The sequence below is a fragment of the Taeniopygia guttata genome, chromosome 17 (genome assembly GCF_048771995.1).
Source record: "Taeniopygia guttata chromosome 17, bTaeGut7.mat, whole genome shotgun sequence".
NCBI lineage: Eukaryota > Metazoa > Chordata > Aves > Passeriformes > Estrildidae > Taeniopygia > Taeniopygia guttata.
In genome coordinates this window covers 10,382,199-10,402,555 of record NC_133042.1, presented here as the reverse complement: position 1 = coordinate 10,402,555, position 20,357 = coordinate 10,382,199, and the positions used below count along the sequence as shown (strand labels likewise).

General features: G+C 61.1%; 1 protein-coding gene across 2 annotated transcripts; it reads left to right on the top strand.

The window, feature by feature from the left end:
* Positions 1–315: 315 nt before the first annotated feature.
* Positions 316–20,174, top strand: NR5A1 (nuclear receptor subfamily 5 group A member 1). 2 transcript variants are annotated; one of them, NM_001076692.1, is given in 8 exon segments: positions 384–549; positions 2,585–2,700; positions 3,106–3,247; positions 6,770–7,410; positions 14,195–14,314; positions 14,849–14,996; positions 18,256–19,651; positions 19,681–20,174. In NM_001076692.1, coding segments are annotated over 6 exon segments (1,401 nt in total). In that variant the 5' UTR covers positions 384–549; positions 2,585–2,598; the 3' UTR covers positions 18,504–19,651; positions 19,681–20,174.
* Positions 20,175–20,357: the final 183 nt, after the last annotated feature.

Below are 20,357 nucleotides of genomic sequence, written 5' to 3'. Positions count from 1 at the left end.
TGCTGGGTGGGTGAGGTGAGCTCGCGTTCCTCCCAGAGGTGTCCTGCCCCGTGCCCTCGGCCGCCTCCCTCCTGCCCTTGGCCATAAATCAGGGTGGCCGTGGGTGCTGGGGCACTCTGGTGCCCCCCACCTCCCTGCAGGGTCTCCTTCCCGGGGCACCTTATCTGCTGCAGGGGTTCCACTTATCTTTGCTGTCACTTTCTAATGCTAGTTTATGGGCAGCGTTTTGTAGCTTAATTATGATGTTTTTCATCATGGTCACGTGGCTACAGAAGCCAATAAGGCACCGAAGTGGGTCCATCCTGGCTGAGCCTGGCCCCCATGGGGAGGAGATTGGCCGGTGTCCTGCCCGGGGCGGCGTGTGCGCAGCCAGAGCCCCAACACCTTCCCAAGAGACGCAGGTCCCCATAAATTCCCCAGCCTACCGCGGGCAGGGCAGCGGTACCCACACCCCACGGAGGCTCCTCGGGTCACAGCTCCTGGCCGGTGGCCGAGCGAGGCTCTCCCACCCGCCGGCCCCACGCGCAGCAGCCGTGCAGCCGCCTCGCGGTGAGTACGTGTCCGTGGGGGGAACCCAGTCCCCATCCCAGCCATCTCCCAGCCACGGCCGCCATTCCCCGGCATGGTGGCAGCCAAGGCCGGAGCTGGGGATGCGGCAGGGCTTGCCGAGGAAGCAGGAGTCGTGTGTGGGCCTCCGCTTCCCGTCCCGTCCCCGTCAGCGGGCGTGGGGATGGCGGCTCTGCAGATCACGGGCAGCAGAGCGAGGCCTCGCCACAGCCTTGGCCCTGCGGCCACGCTGCTGCTCAGAAATGACAGATCAGGCTGCTGAGGGGCTCTGGGAGCCCAGCTGGTGGTGCCTGGGGGTCCCTGGTCACCCAAGGGTTGGGAGCTGCCCATAGGAACACAGGCAGCCTCCACGCCCTGGCGGGCATGGGAAGCATCTGGGACCCCTTGACTCCTGGGGTTGGCCGAGCCTGTGCCCTGTCCCCATCCCGCGCTGGCAAGGATCACAACCTTCACCCTGGGTTGCTTTTGTTCCTCGCAGTTTGCTCAGTTCTTCCAACTCAGAGCCCCTCCCGGGCTCCTTTTCCAGAGCGGCAGGTCCTGCTCCGTGGCTGCCTGGCAGCTCCCCCAGGAGCTCGTGGCGACTGTGGGGGTCCTGGCCGAGGGGCTCGGCCGGGGTGGGAGCGCTCCTTCCCAGCCGAGCAGCGGCTGGCCCGCGCTGCAGACCGCTCTGCTGCTATTCTTAGCCCGGGCTCCATTCCTGGTGGCTCTGCTGTGATGCTCCGCTGAGCCCGTTTCCTGTTTGCCACCCTCCCTGCCAGCGCTGCTTCCTACCCGTGGGCAGCTGGCGTGTGGGGTGAGAGTGAGGGGTGAGCCAGGTGGGATGAGATCTGTGGGATGAGCCCTTCAAGACAAGCCATGCAGGGTCAGCCTGGCAGGATCAGCCGCGTGGTGCCGTCAGCCGTGCCTTTCCTTTGCGGGGCACTGCCGGCAGCTCAGTCCTCAGCTGTGCCGGGCTCCAGGTACCCAGATCCTCGGGCCCCAGTGCTGCTGTGCTGGCAGCAGGCTCCCACCGTGCTGGGACAGGCTCTGCACCCTGACTCAGGGTCAGCCCTGCAGGACAGGCTCAGCTCCAGGGTCTGGCTCAGAGCTGGAGCCTCCAGCTCCCCATAGCCAAATCCCGGGGCCGGGGCCTGGGGGCATCCTGATAAACAGGGCATGCAGGGAGCTGGGGTGCTCCTGTGCTGATCTGCTGCTGTCATAGAACATTTCATCAAGAAACCCTAATTGTGAAGCACTGATTCAATACCCGCTGTCTGACAGGCAGACCAGGACACCACTGGGAGTGGGTGCTCCTGGTGGGATGGCCAGTGCTAGGTCCAAACTCATCTCCTCAGTGGTGGCCCCAGAGGAGATTTCAGGAGTAGCTGCACACCCCAGTGTTCCCCACGCAGCTCTCCCTGGGCTGCAGGGGCAGCTGGTGGAGGGTGTTGGTATTTTCTCACAAAGCTGGTGGTCCAGGGCTGTGCACCGAGCGGAGCAGGCTCTTGCCCAGACTGGTGAATCTTGCTCCAGCCCCAAGATTCCTGCTTCTCAGCAGGTCCTGCCTCTCTCAGGCCAGACCCTCCGGAGAGGCTGGGGGACTTTTTCCCCACAGATAGTGTGGGGGAGCAAGGAGGGTCTCGCGTCCCTTCCTGCAGAGCGGTGCCCCTTGCCTGTCCCTGGGGGAGTCCCTGGGGGGATCCCTGATGCTGCCGAGGCCTGGCCGAGCCGCTCCCCAGCCCGGCCGCGGTGTCCCCGCTCCCCGGGCCGGCGGGTCCCTCCGCCCCCGCCCCGTCCCCGCCGCCGCGAGCCGCCCGCTCTCCCAGAGGAGGTTCCCCAGCCCCGGGGGGCTGGCCGTGAGCCCGCACCAACATGGAGATGCTCTTCCAGGCGCTATAAAGAGCTCCGGCTCCCGCACCTGCCGCACGGTCTCCACCGCGCCCACTCCCGGTCCGCACCCAGCGCCGGGGCTGGGGCCGCCCTCCGTCCCCTTCCCCGTCCCATCCCGTCCCGCTGACCGCGGCTCGTCCCGCAGCAGGGCCGCCGGAGGGGATGGACTATTCCTATGATGAGGACCTGGACGAGCTGTGTCCGGTCTGCGGGGACAAGGTCTCCGGGTACCACTACGGGCTCCTCACCTGCGAGAGCTGCAAGGTAGGACCGGCCGGGGCTCTGCGGGACCGGGGCTGCGGAGCGGGGCCGTGCGGGGCTGGGGAAGCGCAGCCGGGGCCGTGCGGGGCCGGGAAGCGGGGCCGGGGCTGTGCGTGACCGGCGCCTTGCGGGGCCGGGGCTGTGCGGGGAGCGCTGCACGGGGAAGAGGGGTCCGGGGCTCCGCAGGGAGCGGGGAGGGGGCTCTGCAGGGGCCGGGGCGGCGGGACCGGCCGCGGGGCTTCTCTCGCCCGTTTTCGTTAGCGGCGGATTCGCGGCCGCTGGCGGGAGCGGAGCGCGGCCGCGACGGGAGCCCCGAGCGCGGCGGGAGCCTCTGCCGAAGGCGGGTGGCGGGGACGGGGGGCCGGTGCCGGGATGCCGGTGTCGGTGCCCACCGCATCGCCGCCGCAGGGCTTCTTCAAGCGCACGGTGCAGAACAACAAGCACTACACCTGCACCGAGAGCCAGAGCTGCAAGATCGACAAGACCCAGCGCAAGCGCTGCCCCTACTGCCGCTTCCAGAAGTGCCTCACCGTGGGGATGCGCCTGGAAGGTAGGGACAGCCCGGGCGGGGGGCGGCGGGGCCGGGGACTGGGACTGGGTCGGGACTGTGCGGGGACTGTGCAGTGCCGGGACCGGGCGCGCTGTCCCCGCCACCTCCCCGGGCCGGTCAGTCCCGCCGGCGCTTCGATTCCGTTTTTTCCTCCCAAGTTAAGAAAAAAATCGTTTTCTTGCGTCGTCTCCTTCTTTTCCTTGTTTCATTTTGTTTGTTTCCCCGGGGTTCCTGCTGCTACGGCTTCAACTTTCCAGGATTTTTGTTTTTTTGCTGGCAGGAAGGTTGGGAAATAGCAAATAAATTAGTATTTTCCTTAAGCACATAATTCCAGAAGCCGAGACTTAAGGAAAAACGCTAAAAATTATGGGGATCGCAATAAAACTGCCGCAGACCCACCAGGAATTATATTTTTCCTCTCGGTGACATTTAGTATAACGGATTTCTGACCCCCGGGGGACGATTCCAGCCCCACAGCCGCCGCCTCTCTCTGATGTCGGCGCAGAGGATCCCGACACAGAGTCGGGCCCCGGCAGCCCGTGCTGCGGGTTCTGCAGTGCTCGGCATCCGGCAACGAAACGTATTTGAGGGGACGGGTCTTTGGCACGGATGGCAGAGCAAAAGCAGAGGCAGAAGGAGCCCCCCACCCCAGAGTCAGCCGCCCCCTCCCCACATCGCGCTTGAAATCGTTTGCGTTTTGCAGGGGTGGCAGTGGGCTGAGCCCTCCCGCCTGGCCGTGGCCCGGCTGAGCCCCTCGGGCCGGGCTCGCTGCTCGGGGCACCGCGCGGTGGATCGGAACGGGCTCCGCGCTCCGCCGGGCGGCCGCTGCTCGGGAGCGGGCTGGGAGCTGCGAGCAGGAGCGCAGGAGTGAGACACAACATCGAGCTGCAAACTCAGCCCCTGCAAGCTCCCGGCGTGGGCTGCCTTCCAAAACAGATCCCAGTTCCACTCTCCTCCCTGGCTGGAGTTACTGGTGCCCTAAATCCCTCGCTGCATGCTCTGGCTGTTTTGATCGATGTCGCAAGGGGATTTGGGCGCTGCGCAGGGGCTGGAGACCCACGGCAGACGGGCAGGGACAGTGCTTGGGGTGTCCGGAGCGAGAATGCATGGTTTCAATTTGTCCCTTTCCAGCAGTTTTTGTCGTGTACATGTGGAGGTGCTTTAGTCCCAGAGCTGTCCCAACAGCCTTTCCGTGTGCGTTTTCTTGCTGTTGGCTCCTCAGCAGAGCTGGGCAGACGAGAAAATCGCCCAGCCAAGGGCAATATTCCCATGAAATCGTCTCTTTTGTAGTAAAAAAGAGACCAGCTTTTTCAACCCCCAGTATCTGAGGTGATGCTTTGGAGGTGAGTCTATAGGTCCACAGGACAACAGCAACCTCGAGGTGATTGATTTTGGGAGGGGATTGACAGTGTCGACACAGGCACCCTTCAAAGTGGCTGAAGGGAGGTGGCCCAGAGGAGAAGCACAGCCCTGGCCGAAGGCTGCCCACAGCCCTGGGCACCCTGCAGGCACTACCCGTGGCACCTTTCGTGTTCCTGCCCAGGCAAAGAAAGGTGGCCAAAGGGAGGCAGAGCCTGGCCAGCAGCCTGCCGCAGCCAGGGCTCTGCACAGGGATGAGAGCAGGCAAGGCAGTGCAAGTGGGAAGGGAGGGGGGCTGCAGGGTGCTGGAGACCCCTCCTGCCGCCGTGTGGGTTTGTGGCTCGGGAGTCACCTGCAGATGGTTTTGGGGTCGTTGTGGGGGTGCAGGCACTTCCTGGGTGGCTCCACTTGAGCCCCCCTTGCCCTGAAGGTCAGGATGCATCGTTTTCTCTCGGCTGTCAGCTGGGACACAGCAAATGGCAAGTTGCTCCCAATCCCAAGTGTAGCACAAATAGCAGGAAAAGCAGAGCAGGAGGGAATTAAAAGGCCTTTTCTCCCTTTGTGTTCTTGCTGGGAGAGGGGAGGAGGTATATGCAGTTGCCTGTGGAGGGCTTGTGAGACCAGGCTGTGAGCACCTCTCGCTGTGTGCGGGGGTGCAGGCAGCCCTAGGAGGGTCTCTGTCTGAGCACCCTTGCCCAGGGTCGCAGGGGTTTGCTTTGGGATGTGATCTCTGGGCGTCGCTGTGCTCGACCTCGAGCAGTGGTGGGATAACATCACTTCGAGTGGGTGTGAGATTTGGGTTTTGGTGTGCTCTGGCTCTGGGGTTTGTGGCCAGGGCTACCAGACCTGCCTGTGCCAGCGCGGGCTGTCAGCCTGTCTGCCTGTGTGAGCCCCGGGCTGGGCTGTGCACACGCCTGAGTGTGGCCACCTCCCTCGGACCCGAGTCAGGAGCTGGCCCGGACAGCTCTCGGGAGCGGGGACACAGCACCCCTCTCTTCAGAGGCTGCCGCTGGCAGCCCGCTCCCAGCGAGATGCTGTTTTCATGAATAAAGAATGAGGGAGGAAGCCAGGGCGGCTCTCCTGGGAGCACATTCCTGCTCGTCCTGGAAATGCTGCTGCTCCCGGCCACCCTCCCGCCTTTCCAGCCTGCCTTGGGAGCGCTGGGGAGGTGCTCCAGCTCTCCGGGGGGGCTGGCTGTGAGCCCCGGGATAAGCAGGCGAAAGAAAGGCAGAGGTAACAGCTGAGAGGCAAAGCAAGAGCCGCTGGCTGTCAGCGGGAACACAAGATAGCAGAGGGGGTTTGCCTTTGATGCTCACTGCGGGCTGTTCTCGCCGGCGCACTCCTCCGCTGCCTTCCAGCGATCCGGGGCTGCTCCGAGGAGATGCCCGGGCAGCAGCCCCGGAGCGCAGCAAGGCAGTGCAGGGGGACAGGCTCCTTCTGCAGAGGGGCACCTGCTCCCTGGCATCTTGGCAGATCCTTGGGGCTTCTTGGTTTGGTGGGAACATCTGCTTTGCTGCAGCCGTCAGAGGGACTCTGCCAGCGGGATGCTCCAGCAGAGCCCTCGCCAGGGCTGGCACCCCCAGGGCTGGCACCCCCACGGCTGGCAGGCTGGCACCCCCAGGGCTGGCAACCTCCTGCCCGAGGCCAGTGAGGTGAAGTGCACCCACTGCGACCTGCCAGCCCTGCTGCCCGAAAAAGGCAGAGATCTGCTGAGAAGTAGCACATGTAGCCTGGATGGAGACAACCAGGGTCCTGAGGGGACTGTGGGGTCCCAGCTCTGCGGAGACAAAGAAATCCCAGGGCTGGTCCAGTGACACGGGTTGTTAAAACTAAAGGGAGTGTCAAATCCCCTCCTTTGCTCAGGCTTTAAGGGCTGTCCCCTCAACCCACAGGGAGTGAAAGCTGCTTTTTCCCCCCACCTCCTTTTGTAGTGAAAGCCAAATGTCTCCTCCTTTCCTGCAATCCCCAAACACTCTGAGGGTGACATTGGCTGGGCTGGGAGTGACACAATCTTCTGTCAGCTTTCTGGGAAGGTTTTCCCAGTGTCCCCCAAACCCTTTTTGCTACTAAGTCATGTCCGCCAACATTTTCTCTGTGCCCTGTGGAGGCCGGGCCTCTCTCCATGTGGGTTCACTGCAGTCTCTGCACTCTCTCTGTCTCCAGCTGTCCGTGCAGACCGGATGCGTGGAGGGAGGAACAAGTTTGGACCCATGTACAAGCGGGACCGTGCCTTAAAGCAGCAGAAGAAAGCTCTGATCCGAGCCAACAGCTTCAAGCTGGAGACCGTGCCTCAGATCATGTCCCCTGTGCAGAGTGACTACAGCCTGTCCTCCACCATCCACAGCATCCACGCCATGTCCAAGACCCTGCCGCCCAACCCGGCCGCCCTGACGCCCGTGGATTACGAGCGCAGCCCCTACGGGACGCCCTCCCTGGGCATGACGGTGCCCGGCCACGCGCCGCTGCCCGGCTACCACTACCCCTCCTTCCCCAACCGCACCATCAAGTCCGAGTACCCCGACCACTACACAAATGCCCATGAGGCCGTGCCTGCTTACATGTACCCAGAGACCTACCCCAGCAGCTCTCCCCCCGACATCCCCGAGGTCATCCTGAAGCTGCTGCAGCTGGAGCCCGACGAGGCCCAGGTGAAGGCACGGATACTGTCCTGCCTGCAGCAAGAGCAGGGCAAAGGCCGGCACGAGAAGCTCAGCACCTTCGGCCTCATGTGCAAGATGGCCGACCAGACCCTCTTCTCCATCGTGGAGTGGGCACGGAGCTGCATCTTCTTCAAGGAGCTGGAGGTAGGACCTGCCAGTGGGATGGGCGCTGCTCTGGGGGGACAACGGGGGACGGGCAGGATTGAGGCTGCCGTGATGTGAGGACGAGATGTGGCTGTGGGCAGGATTGAGGGTGAAATGTTGTGAGGACGGGGAAACACCCGTGGGCATGAGCATGGGGCCATCACTGCAGATCTGTTAGCACGTGCCAGTCCTGCTCCAGCTCCCTGCAGGACTGGAGGTGCCGGGGCCCGGCTGCGATGCCGAAGCGATCCCACTGTCGTGTGGGGCTAATGATTTCAGATTCATCACGGCGGGGGCAGGTGTTGAGGCAATCGCCGCCAGAGTGACTGTGGTGTCAAGCTCAAGACATAATTGAAAAATGTAACGTTGAGGAATTATAGTTGAGACAATTCTCTCCCCTGCCTTTAGGAGGAAAATCGATGTGGTCAGGTGGGTCCTGTTAGCACCAGGCAGCAGGGGCAGCCCGAGCCTGCTCCAGAGCCGTGGTGCCTGCTGCCAGCAGCCCACGAGTGTGCCCGGCTGGGGGACACGGAGCTGACCTCCATCCTGCCGAGACATCCCTTCTAGCAAATGTCCCTGAGCATTTACTGTGGCCAGGGGAGAGTCAGCAGGGCTGGAGCAGCTTCTGCCATCCTGCACACCTTGCCAAGTCTTCAGAAATTTTCCATTCATGTTCTGGGCTGACCTAAGATCCCAAACTGCAAAAATGGGAGAGAAAATTTTGCAACATGGCCAAAACCCAGAGAACAACATCCTGGGGCAGCTGTGATGAGACTCAGGTGCTTTCTTGTGTTTCCAGCATGAGATTGTGCTGCCTAGCTTTGGCCAAAATCACTTTCTTCCAGTGGGACTGTCCTGTAGGACAGGACCAGGCTCTTCCCTGTGCCATGGGTGCCGTGGGGCTAAGTGTGGCCTAGGCTCGTGGCTCAAAATAGCCCCTGTCGTTCAGAACAGTGTCAGGAAATGGCATTGTGGGGGTGGGTTGGGCTTGTTTCAATCATATCAGTGTCCAGCCTGGATTTTGGGAACAGGGTGGTTGTTGTTTTGCAGGAGATATTGTAAACAGTGTAAGTTCAATTCCCAGCTGTATAGCTGTGTAGCCTTGTAACTCCATTGTCAGCGTGATTGTGCCACCAAAACAGGCTGTTCCTGTGTGAATCGGTGTTGGCGGGTGCTCCTCCTGCCGTGGGACTCTGAGGGGGATGGCAGTGCCACAGGCCTCACCTGGGCAGAGCTACCAGGTGTAGAGCTGGTACCAGAGCTGCCCTGCCATGTGCAGTACAGGGGGTTCAGGGCTCAGCAGGTGCCCACATCCATCGCTGACATCCTGGGGGCACAAGTGTTTGCCTTATCCACATGGTGATTGTGATGCATTCCCAGCATCTGCCAGGGCCGGGGACTGCAGGATGCACAGCCCACCCTGGCTCCAGTGGGACAGGGAGAGCGAGGCATGGCCATCCTTGGCTCCCTCCTGTGCACAGAGCCCCAGGCAGCTCCCAGCCCCAGCATGGAGCAGAGGTGCCGGTGCCCTCGGTGCCCCTACCCCGGGCTGCCCCTGCCCACCCCACACGGCTCATCCTCCCCAGCCAGGGCAGAGGCTTTTGCTGAGGCATGAGAGAGCAGCCAGTGGGAAGCAGGAGCAGGTCTGAGAACTTGAATCCTCATTCCTGCTCCTGCCTGGCACATAACAGCAAGCGGCTGCTGGGGGGTAGATGAACTCCTGCTAGTGCAGGGTTTATGGCTCTGCCCTAAAGCCAGCACAGAGGAACATCTCCAGGATCGATGGCACCAGCAGTCCCCGCTGGTGGCATGGGGCTCCTCAGGGCAGAGCTGCCAGCAGCCCTCTCCATCCCCAGGAAGGTCTGTGTGAAGGTGATGGTCCCCAGCCCCAGCAGGGAAGGGCTGTTGGCTGTCCCAGTGCAGGATCCAGGCTGGAAAGGCACCGTGCTGGGACACCACTCCAGGGCACTGTGCCAGGCTGGCACTACATGGGAGGAGGTGCAGGCAGGTGAGAAGGGGAGGTGTGGGCAGATTACCCATCGTGGATTGCCCTGCCTGAGCTTGCCCAGCACCACCATGCTCTTTCCACAGGGCTCTTAGCAGAGACCTGGCTTCTCCCCGGGGCCTCACAGGGAGCTGGAGAGGAAGGAGCAAAATTTCAGGGACATGGGGAAGTGCTGGCTCATGCCTGGTTGGGATGAGCCTTTGGCACCCGCCTGGGGACAATGGGAGCAATTTTCCCTGGAGCTGGCCAGTCTTGTTCCCATTCCCATTGCCATTCCCACCCTAGCAATCTGCCGAGGGCCAGAACGGTGCTTTGCTCTCTCCACACTCCTGGCGTGGTGGCTGAGCTGGGAGACACTGGGGAGAGCCCCCCTGGCTCCACCGCTGCCCCCGGGGAAGGAGGGGGGCCAGGGGCTAATGGCCTCTTGACATCGGCTCGCACGCCACGTCCGCCCGCAGGCGCGGGGCAGTGGGATTGAAAACAGATTTAACTTCCCAGATATATCGTTTCATTTAAGGGCCAGTAATTCTGTCAGTCTGCCACTGACAAACGAGGGTCCCCATGCCAATCCGCCGCGAGACTGATGTCGCGGCGCTCATCTCGTGTCACCAGGAGGAGAATTACGGACTGCGCTGGCCTTCGGAGGCAAGACTAATAACGCAGCTCGGCAGAGGGGATTTGGGGGCCCGCCTGTTTATCGAGGGCCGGCCAGGCAGCCGCGGCGCGAGGCCGCGCGGGCGGAGGTGGGAGAGGTCAGCTCTGACGCCCATAAATACGAACTTTAACTGAGTCTAGATGAGATGTGTCAGGACTGAGGGAAGATTTGCAGCATCTTTTCAGGAAGAAAAATATAGGCCGGGGGTGAAATATATTTTGTTGGGTTGTGAGTCTCAGGCAACTTTGTCCTTTCAGATGTAATTTTTTTATATGTATATGGAGACAGAGGATGTGCACGCACGCACGCGTGCTTGCACGCTCACATTGTGTCTGGTTTTGGTGTGGTTTATGCACACACGTCCTGCACAGCCTGGTTTATATAGGTGTCACTGCCATACCTACATATCAATATCGTGAACACAGGGTTGCAGTGACCTTTAGATTGGGATGAGCAGCCAGGAATGTTAAACAAATTGCCATGGTTCCAGCCCGAAGGCCAGGCTGGGCTGGGTGTGCAGTGGGTCCCTGCGCCACCAAAGGGGCACGGCACAGCCACAGGGTGGTGGGATGGTGCCGACCCCTTCCTCAGCCCTTTTGTGCCAAGGGCCTGGGGCAAACTACCCTTCCATCCACAGGCAAGCTCCAGGGATGTGGGGATGCTGAGGGCAGCACTGTTCCCACAGACCCAGGGGTCCCTGTGGTCACTGGGTCTGTCTGCTGGGCTGCTCTCCCTCAGCTGTGCTTAGAGATCCCAGAGCCATGACAAAGCCTATTTGCAGTCAATTGCTTCTCTGCCTTTAACATGTGGGTCATCTTGACCCCATCTCCTGGCCAATGGCCAGGGTGTTTTTTGGCAGATTTAAAATCTCCTTCTGGTGGTGGATGCTGCAGCAATGTTTAGCATCCCATGCACTGGGGGAAATGTGACGCTGCCCTGCCTGTGGCGCCCCGGGCAGCTCAGCCCTGCCCGCAGAGCCGTGGTGCCCGTGCAGCCGGGGCTGCAGCAGCCTGGGAGCCATCAGGGGATGGGATCCTGGCCTGGCCACGCAGCTGTTGGTGGCTATTTGTTTTAAGATTTACATCGTGGTGGTATCTGGGCAGGGCAATGGGGACTTGCACTGACCATTAACACCTTGGACGTGTGCGGGTTTTCCATTGCGGGTGGCTGGTGGACACCAATCCACTTTCACACTTCTCAGTAGCCAAGATGATAGGATCTGCTTGCACTCAGTAATTGCTGGGGCTGCTTGGGGTGCTGACATGTGCCACACACGTGCCAGAGGGCTGTGGGGCAAATCCTGCACCTGAGATATGGGATTAGAGCCGGAGGGCAGGCCAGGGCATCTGCGTGCTGCTTGGGCCCGTGGCTGGGGATGGATGTCCTGGCACCAGCTCAGGGCTTCCTGCCAAAGAAGAGCTGCTGGTGGGGCACTCTCCTTCCTAAAGCTGTGGTACCCGAGGTGGGGCTGCCCTGAACCAGCCGTGCAGGGAGCAGTGAGCGCTGTGGGGCTGCACCATCCCTGCGTGGCCTGAGCACATTCTGGAGAGCCCCAGCACTTGCAGGGGCTCCCTCACCTTGTACCTATGAACCCACAGGGAAGGCTGCAGAAGATTTAAAACTACACCCACATGCAGATCCTGCAGCTCTGTGCCTGGGCAGTACCATCCCTGCCTCTGCATGCCCTGCCTCCCTCCCAGCACCATCCCAGACCCCTTCCCATGGAGAATTGCATTTTCTGTGGGTTGCAGCCCAGCAGGGATTGCTCTTCCAGTGTGGGGAGGGTTTCACCACGTGTTTTGGATATGGGTTAAATGCTCACTTTGAAAAAAGATAAGGATTGCCTCTCAAAGACAGCTTGCATCAGGCCTTTGATAAAGCACTCCGAGGAAAAGCCTTGACATTAAAAGAGGAAGATCCTTTGCTTAACTTTTACCGGGGAGCGTGTGTGCTGCCGCCTGGCTGGGAGGATTGATTGCCTCTGAGTCCCTCCATTAGCAGCCCCCTGCTCCTTCAGGCCAGGCCAGGGCGGGGTGTCCCCGGTGCCCCCAGGCTGAGCCCCTGCAGCAGAGCCTCAGTGCTGGAGCGGGGCTGGGGGGTGCCCGCTGCACCCAGCCGGGCATGGGGACACCCAGCTTGGTGCTGGGGACAACCCCACGTACCCCAGCCAGCTCTGACTGACCCATGGAGCCCCCAGCCCAGCCCATCGTGACCCCAGGCACATTCCCCCATGCCATGGCCATGTGGCTCTGGTGCACTGCGACGTTCCCAGGAAGCTCCGCGGCACATCGGAGCACGCTGGCAAAGGAACAGCCCTGCAGCAGCCATGAAGGGTGAAATGTGCTGCTGAGGGGCTTCACGGGGGGAACCAAACACCCCTCAGAGTCTGGGAGAAGCTGATTAGCAATTTTTAAAGGAAGAAAATAAGATTTCAAAATTGTTGAGGTGCTTTCTTTGGAAAAGCTGATTTTTTAGAATAGTTTTCAAGGCAAGACCTTCTGTCTGTCTCTTCTGGAGCTCATCCCGCTCAGGAATGAGGCACAGGAAAGAACTTCCAAAACAACACCGTGACTGAGCCAGAGCAGAGGCACTCGGCACCGGCCGGGATCTTGCAGCTGGGCTGGCCCCAGCTCCCTGCTCGGGCTGGCCACCGCCACAGCCGGCCACTCGCCCGCTGGCAGGGGTCACCACGGGTGCAGAGAGTCTCCAGTTGGGTTCAGTGCACAATGAGCTTTTCCCCAGGGTTTTGTCGAGCAGCTGACCAGGAGCCTCATGCTCTGAAGTGCTGGGCCACGAATGGCTGCAGCTACACCGGCTGGGGGATGAGGGACAGCCCCATAAGTGGGCAGGAGCAATGCCACAGCCCAGCCACAGTGCCCACGACCCTGCAGGCAGGCAGGAGTGGTGCCCAGCCCAGCCACTGTCACTGCTTTCCCACCCCATCTCGTTCCCTGTGCTGCCACACGCCCGGCTCTGGCCACCCACCACCCTTGAGAGACAAATCCCGGCGGCTCACGGGGAGTGCCAGCTCTGAGACCATAAAGCTCTTTCTCATCTGGCTTCTATTCCTTTTGCAATCTCCCAGAGTGGGTTTATTGCAGCCTCTTCAGCAGAACGAGGGCATTATCCAGCCCTGTGATGCTGCATCTGTCTTCCCTCTATTAACGGGGAGCACAATGGCCCTGCAGAGCTGGGCTGCTGGCACTGCATTTGCTCCTCGGGGCGGTGGTGGAGGCAGTACCGTAATCCCAACCTTTCCCTACACTGGCCCCGCAGCAGAGGGGAGTGCGGGCAGGGCAGGAGTTCAGTTCTTTGTGGAAATGAGTTGGGGTTCAGTGGAGAGCAGTGTTGAGGGGATGAAGCCAGTGACCCGTGGTGTTTCTTGGCAGGACAGTGGGGAAGGCAGCGTGCCACAGCTCTGGGGCCTTTTAGTTCTTCCAAAAGCAGCTGTTGGCACTGGCAGCTCATCCCGCCAGTCCCTGCTGCTGCCCGCAGTCCCCGGTGCCCTGTGAGACCTTTGGGGGCCCCTCCAGCCGGTGTCCTGGCTCCAGCCCCTCACAGGGACGGTCCCAGGTGTTTCTCTGGGCACACACAGCGGCACAAGTGCACGTGGGCACAAGTGCGTGCGTGGGTGCGTGGGCAGGGCCGGGCTGGCAGCTGCAGGGCACAGCGATGTCCCGCGCCCGGCGGCTCCCCCACGGCCCTGCTGCCCCCCCAGCTGCCCTGCTGGCCAGGGAGTCCAGGATGGGCACTGCCTTCTTTCATTTTAAAGTATCCAGAGGGGCTGTCTGGACACAAGGCCCTTTGTGCAGCCACCGCGTGTCCCTCCCGCAGTCACTTTGTTAAAATTTGTGTGCAATTTGAGGAGGTTGTGCCTGCTGGGGGAAGACCCGTACTGATAAGAGCCTGCAAGTGCCACTGAAACATGTTGAGCTGCTCTGAAGCCAGCTCTGCAAAGCCACCTGCCCATCTCCTCTTCTCCAGCCCAGGGTCCCCCTTTCTGGGGTGCAGCTCCAGCAATCCGTGCTCACCCCAGGGGACAGCCCCTCCCATGGGATGCCTGCCAGGCCCAGGGTGGGTGCTGTGCACTGCAGCACGGTGGGGTCAGTCCCGCTCTGTTTCAGGTGGGTGACCAGATGAAGCTGCTGCAGAACTGCTGGAGTGAGCTGCTGGTGTTTGACCACATCTACCGACAGCTGCAGCATGGCAAGGAGCACAGCGTGCTGCTGGTCACTGGCCAGGAGGTGAGAAACAGCCTCTGGGACTGTGGTGGTGCTGTGGAGGGGCAGTGGGGATGGGCAGGGGCTGAGTGGGGAAATGAAGTGACTTCTTTCTTTTGTCCCAGTGTGGCCAACTCAGCACAGGGCATAGGGCAGGCAGGTGGTGTTGTTACACTTTGGGTCTGCTTGTGCAGAAGGTTCATCCTGTCCCATCCTGTCCCATCCTGTCCCATCCTGCCACACAGCTCCTGGTTCTGGAGAATAATGGAGAGACCAATAGCCGCACCCGTACTGCCAGTGGTGGGATGGGAGGAGGGGCCCCTTCCCTCCCTGGAGGTGGCTTTTGGAGATGCAGTGCCTACAATTCCAGCACCCTGTGAGGCCCCCCTGTTTTAAATGGTGTTCCCATTCCACCCATCAGTCTTTTTTGACACCCCTACTTCTCAGTCAGTGCTCAGGGCTGGACCTGGCTCTGCCCCACTGAGGTGCCCTGCAGCAGGCTGTGGTGGGGCTGGGGACGGGCTGCCCGAGCTGATGCCACCACCCCTGTCCTGGCAGGTGGACATGTCGGCCATCGCAGCCCAGGCCGGCTCCATCCTGAACACGCTGGTGCTGCGGGCACAGGAGCTCGTCCTGCACTTGCACTCGCTCCAGGTGGACCGGCACGAATTCGTCTGCCTCAAGTTCCTCATCCTCTTCAGCCTCGGTGAGTGCAGCTGGGGGCACTGGGGCAGCCGCTGCGGGGAGCCCGGCTGGCATTGGGGCTGGAGGGGCACACACAGCCCGGGGTCCAGCTATGCGACAGGGGGCTGTTAGCGAGGAGCAGGATGGCCACAGAGGGGCTGTTAGCGAGGAGCAGGATGGCGAGCTGGCACCTGCCCGTCCCCTCTCTTGTCCCGGGACACAAAACGTCTCCCGCTGCGGGGCCGGGCTCTGCTCCAGCTGCAGGGACATTGTCACCCCTCCGGCCAAGCGGAGCCTGTTTTGGTCGCTGGCCCATGGCAGCGGGCAGGGGACGGGCGCTGATACGGCTGCGATAACAGGGTGTGTTGGCTGCCAGGGGCGGGCGGGCAGGGCCGGTATCTGCGGCCGTGCGTCAGCGACCCGGGCACCGGGCTAATCCCCCGATTAGGCTCAGCCCGGAGCCGGCGGTCGGCGCAGCTCCCGCCTGGCCCAGACTAAATAACAGCGGAGCCCTGAGCGCTGTGCCAGGGCCGGAACGCGCCTGGCGGGCACAGCTCCTGCCCCTGGGAGCCGTGTGCCGGCCGAGCCCACCGTGAGCCCACCCTGAGCCCACCGTGAGCGCACCGTGAGCCCACCGTGAGCCCACCGTGAGCCCACCCTGAGCCCACCCTGAGCCCACCGTGAGCGCACCCTGAGCCCACCGTGAGCCCACCCTGAGCCCACCGTGAGCCCACCCTGAGCCCACCCTGAGCCCACCCTGAGCCCACCGTGAGCCCACCCTGAGCCCACCGTGAGCGCACCGTGAGCCCACCCTGAGCCCACCGTGAGCCCACCGCCGCCTGTGGCAGAGCTGTGGCCGTCCCCAGCCTTGTCCCCATCCCGCCTGTCCTTGTCCCCATCCCGCCTGTCCCTGTCCCTGCCTCGGCTCTGTGTTTGCCCTTCCGCGCCCGCGGGGTCCGGCCAGGCACGGGCGGTGGGAGCCGCGCCGCTCTCCCGTCCTGCAGCTGCAGCATCTCCTCCCTCAGCTTTCCTTTGCCCGGAGCTGTTTAGAAACGCAGAGAAACGAGAGACGATAAATCGCTGCCCGAGCAGTGATAAGTGTGGCACAAACAGTGCCCAGGCTGGGAAATGAACGAGCCGGGGGGGCCGAGCCGGGACCTTCCCCGGCTGCTGCCCCGCGGATCCCCCCGTGCTGCCCGGGTTCCCCCGTGTCCCCTGGCATGGCACAGCACAGCGAGCAGGAGCAGTGTCCCCCCCGATGGCTTCCTTAGAGCTGCGGCTTTCGGGGAAGGCGTAGAATCCAAAAGCTGTGTTTTCCCATACATCATTTTGCCCCAAATGCAACTTTTTCTCTCCATATTGCAGAGCTCACTTGGAGTAATTTGCCCTTCGTAGGCTCAGCTGTAGAGGACGGGATTGTGTATTATGTGCAGGATGTAATTGCCTTTAACAAGAGAATTTCCACATTTACCACTCTGCCACAGCACAGTCAAAGCCAAGCCCTGTTCACAAGAGCTGCCATTTGAGTTCTAAATAGATTTCTCTCCTGAGCAGGTAAAGAGATTTAATTAAAATTAGGGCTTCTCAAAATAGCAATATTTATGAGGACGGCACAGGTTAGCTTTGTTCTACAGAAGGGCTTAATAGAGCCTTAATGGATTGACCTATCATTCGATTTCATGACTTACATTCATGAAGCAGCTACTCTTGGGGAGGGGAGGAAGAGAGGCTTTTATAGCCCACATTCCCTTAAGCGTTTGCAATTTATCAGCAGCTTCTCCCAAACAAAAGGAGCTGTGAATAGGAAGAACACTTGAGGGCATAGAAATAATCCCAGGCATATCTGTATGTGTGATGGGAGGCTTTGTCACAGGACAGTCTTTGCAACTGCTGCAGTGTCTCTAAATGAAGTGAGTCAATGTTATTTGGACAACATTCTTTATTCCTTGCAGGAATGAAAAGATTATTCAAATATTCAATTAAACAGTGAATAGGGTCTTTCAGAGAACCAGGTGAGTTCATCGAGTAGAACTAGCTATTGTTGAGCCAACTCAGGGGATAGATTTGACATTTATCAATATAACTTCTTTTTTTTAATGACATGCACAATAACCTTATGCAGATAAAGAGATTTCATAACAACAACCCGGGTAGCAGGAGACAATAGGAGCAAATGCGCTGTCAGAGTGAAAAGGGAAGGGTGATCTGATCCGCTGCAAATTGGCACAACCTGTGCCCTTTGTGCCTGCCCCCGCAGTGCCCGTGGCCGTGGGCATGGCCCGGGTGGGGCTCCCTGGGGGCTCACGGCCCCCGGCTGTGCTGTGCCTCCCCTCCCCTCCCTGGGGCTCCAGGGACCCCCCACACTCCGCTCCCGGCTCTGACCCTGGCTGGGCTGCAGCAGCCTTGGGCGCCTCGATCCCTCCAAGGGAGCCCCAGATCCCAGCTGCCCGGCCAGCCCCTGTGCCCAGATTTCCCCGTTTCCAGGCGGTGAGTGGGAATTTGGCACATTGGGGTCTGTGTGCAGCACAGCCAGAGGGGCTGTGACCCAGGCACTGCTCCCAAGTGCCTCGTCCTGCACAGTGAATCCACTGAATCCTCTTGCCCTGGGTGGGCCGTGCCAGGGGTGGCAGTGAGGTCTGTGCTGGGCAGGTGAGTGGGACCGTGGCTGTGTGCAGCTGCAGGTGGTGATGGGGCAGTGCCCAGCACTGGTTCCTAAAGCCACCAAAATCTGTGTGCGGGGGTGATTGGCCCTGCCTGCACCTCGGTGCCGCTGCCTGCTGAGCTGTCACTGCCCTGCTGGCACCGGAGCTGGCAGCAGGATTACGGGAAGCTGCCGTGGCCCTGGTGAGGTGTGGAGGATTAGGGTTTCCAGGCTGGTGAGCCTGGTTGCCACATTGGAAAGACCAGGTTTATCAGGGAATTAATTCAGCCGCTTCCTCGGCCTTCAGGAATTAAGGAGGGATGAGGCAGCGACTCCCAATGTGCTGGCACAGCTGGCAACACCTTCTGGCTTTGCAGCTTCCTGGGCAGTAGGGGCAGGGAGACACCAGTCCTACTGCCAGGGGGTTTGGAATCTGTCTTCAGCATCAGGAAGACCTGGGCAGCAGGGTAGGAATGGAGAGCCCACGGCTGGGTAGGGACGGGGTGTGGGCCCCCTCCTGCACTGTGTTTTCATGCATGAGGGACATTGACCCAGGAGTGTGGGTCCCTCCTGGGGGGCAGGCACAGATGGGGCAGACCCGTGAGTTTGGCACCATCTCATGCCCTCCTCCCCCCTGCAGACGTGAAGTACCTGGAGAACCACACGCTGGCCAAGGATGCTCAGGAGAAGGCCAACGCGGCGCTGCTGGAGTACACGGTGTGCCACTACCCCCACTCCACGGACAAGTTCCGCCAGCTGCTGCTGTGGCTGGCCGAGGTCCGGGCGCTGAGCCTGCAGGCTGAGGAGTACCTGTACCACAAGCACCTCAGCGGGGAGGTGCCCTGCAACAACCTCCTCATCGAGATGCTGCACGCCAAGCGGACTTGAGCGGCCGCCGGCAGGACCCGGCAGCACCCCAGTGCCTCCTGCAGGGGCAGGAGCGGTGCCCGGGGCTGGCAGCGCCGCCTCCACCCTGCCTTCCTCAGTGATGCTATTTAACCTCTGCTATTGGAAACGCCCCAGAAGGTTTCGTTCGCAGCAAGGACAGCTGAGGCTGCAGGGCCGTGGCTTGGCTCTGCCCCATCGTCGGCAGTGCTGCCCTCCAGCTCCGCTGCACACCCGGTGCCCAAACCTGTCACTTGCCAACCCAGCTCAGCAGCACCAAGGAAGGGGAAAGCCTGTCCTGGCTTTTCTCCTATTTCTGCTCCTCTCCTGCTGCCTCCACCAGCTGTTTCTTGACTGCCACCATCCCTCCCCGACCCTGCCCGTGTCTCAGGGCCCCTCGTGCACAGGGCAGGAGAGAGGGGAAGTGAAACCCCTCCAGGCTGTGGTTTTATGGTGGTTGAGGTGTCTCCAGGCACTAGAGAACACAGAGGTGGTGGATTTCTGGAGGAAATCCACACAGAATGCAGGGGCTGGGCTGGAGCTGTCAGGCCCTTGCAGCAGTGCCAGGACCCCAAGGTGCAGATGCTGGGTCCCAATTGCTGCCAGCTCTGTCCTGAAGCTGCCCTGGCCAAGACAGGGCAGGCAGGGATGGGCAGTGCTGAATCCTCAGCTGAGGTGCGTTTTCCTGGTGCCTGCTGGTGCTGGAGGCAGGAGTTCTGTGGCAGCCGCAGTGCCCAGAGCCCAGAGCTGCCCATGGGGAGCACAGCTCACTCCTGCCCACAGGTATGGGGGCAGAGCAGCCAGGCAGGAGGGAGGTGCAAGCTCCAGCACGTGCCCAGGATCTCGGGGAAACTTGGGGGGCTCTGCAGTGCCCCCACTGCATTTATCTGCTGAGTGAGTGGGTAAGGAGGAATAAGGATTGACCTGCACTTCATGCTGGGCCTCCTGGCCCCCTCCTTCGCTCTGCCATGTCCCCAGGGGACAGCAAATACTGTGCCAATGCCACAGGCAGAGAGCTCTCTGTTCCTCTCTCGTGGGGCCGGGGCTCACAGACAGGACTGGGAGCACTGGGGGTCTCAGCCCCCCCAGTCTGGGCCGTGCTGGACTCTCACTGTTGCTTTGTCTCGGTCTCAGCTGTGCTCTCTCTCCTGTGCCCCATCCCCGGGGCTGGCACAGCCCCTGCCCCATCCCCGGGGCTGGCACAGCCCCTGCCCCACAGCCCCCGGCTCTGGGGGTCCTGCAGCACGGCCGGGGCTGTTCAGGGGTGTCCCCAGGGCAGGGATGTGCCCGTGCCCAGGGGCAGCTCTGCAGAGCCGGTGCCTTGAGGAGCCACAGAGGCTGCGCCCGGACCGCGCCGTTTGTGAAGCTTGTTAGACACAGAAGAAAGAGCATGTTTGTCTCTGCTTTAACACGTTTGTGCATTTTCCTCCTGAAGTCTGTGGTTCGGTTTCACCTTCTTCTTTTTGTGAACTTAACTGGAGAAAATGTTTTGGGAGGTAAAAGACATTTTATTTTCAGAAATTGAAAAGTGTCCTTAAGTGTCTCTCTCTGTCTCTTACATCCTTTCCTCCCTCTCATCCCTGCCCTTCCCCACTCCTCCTCCTTTCTTCCCAGGCAGAAGGTTACCAACTTCCTTGTCAGGAGCAAACCACTGTAATAAATTTTGCAGTTCATTTAAAATGGCAAACTTTGTTTTTTTTGGCTGTCTTTCTAAGCCTTGTGGTTGGTGCTCGGCGCAGGGAGGGCTGGGTGTTTGTGGGTGCACTCCTGGGGTGCCCCTGCCTCCGTGGGACAGGGACAGCGTGGCTGGGGCGGGGGGCTGCTGCTGCCTTTGCTTCTGGGCACCCCAGATAGGTT

Excerpts from the sequence above, each read along its gene's own strand:
- NR5A1 (XM_072936486.1), top strand. The coding sequence starts at position 2,599 with ATGGACTATTCCTATGATGAGGACCTGGACGAGCTGTGTCCGGTCTGC. Across the intron at positions 2,701-3,105 it reads TCACCTGCGAGAGCTGCAAG|GGCTTCTTCAAGCGCACGGT; the intron begins GTAGGACCGGCC and ends TCGCCGCCGCAG. Across the intron at positions 14,315-14,848 it reads TGCTGGTCACTGGCCAGGAG|GTGGACATGTCGGCCATCGC; the intron begins GTGAGAAACAGC and ends CTGTCCTGGCAG.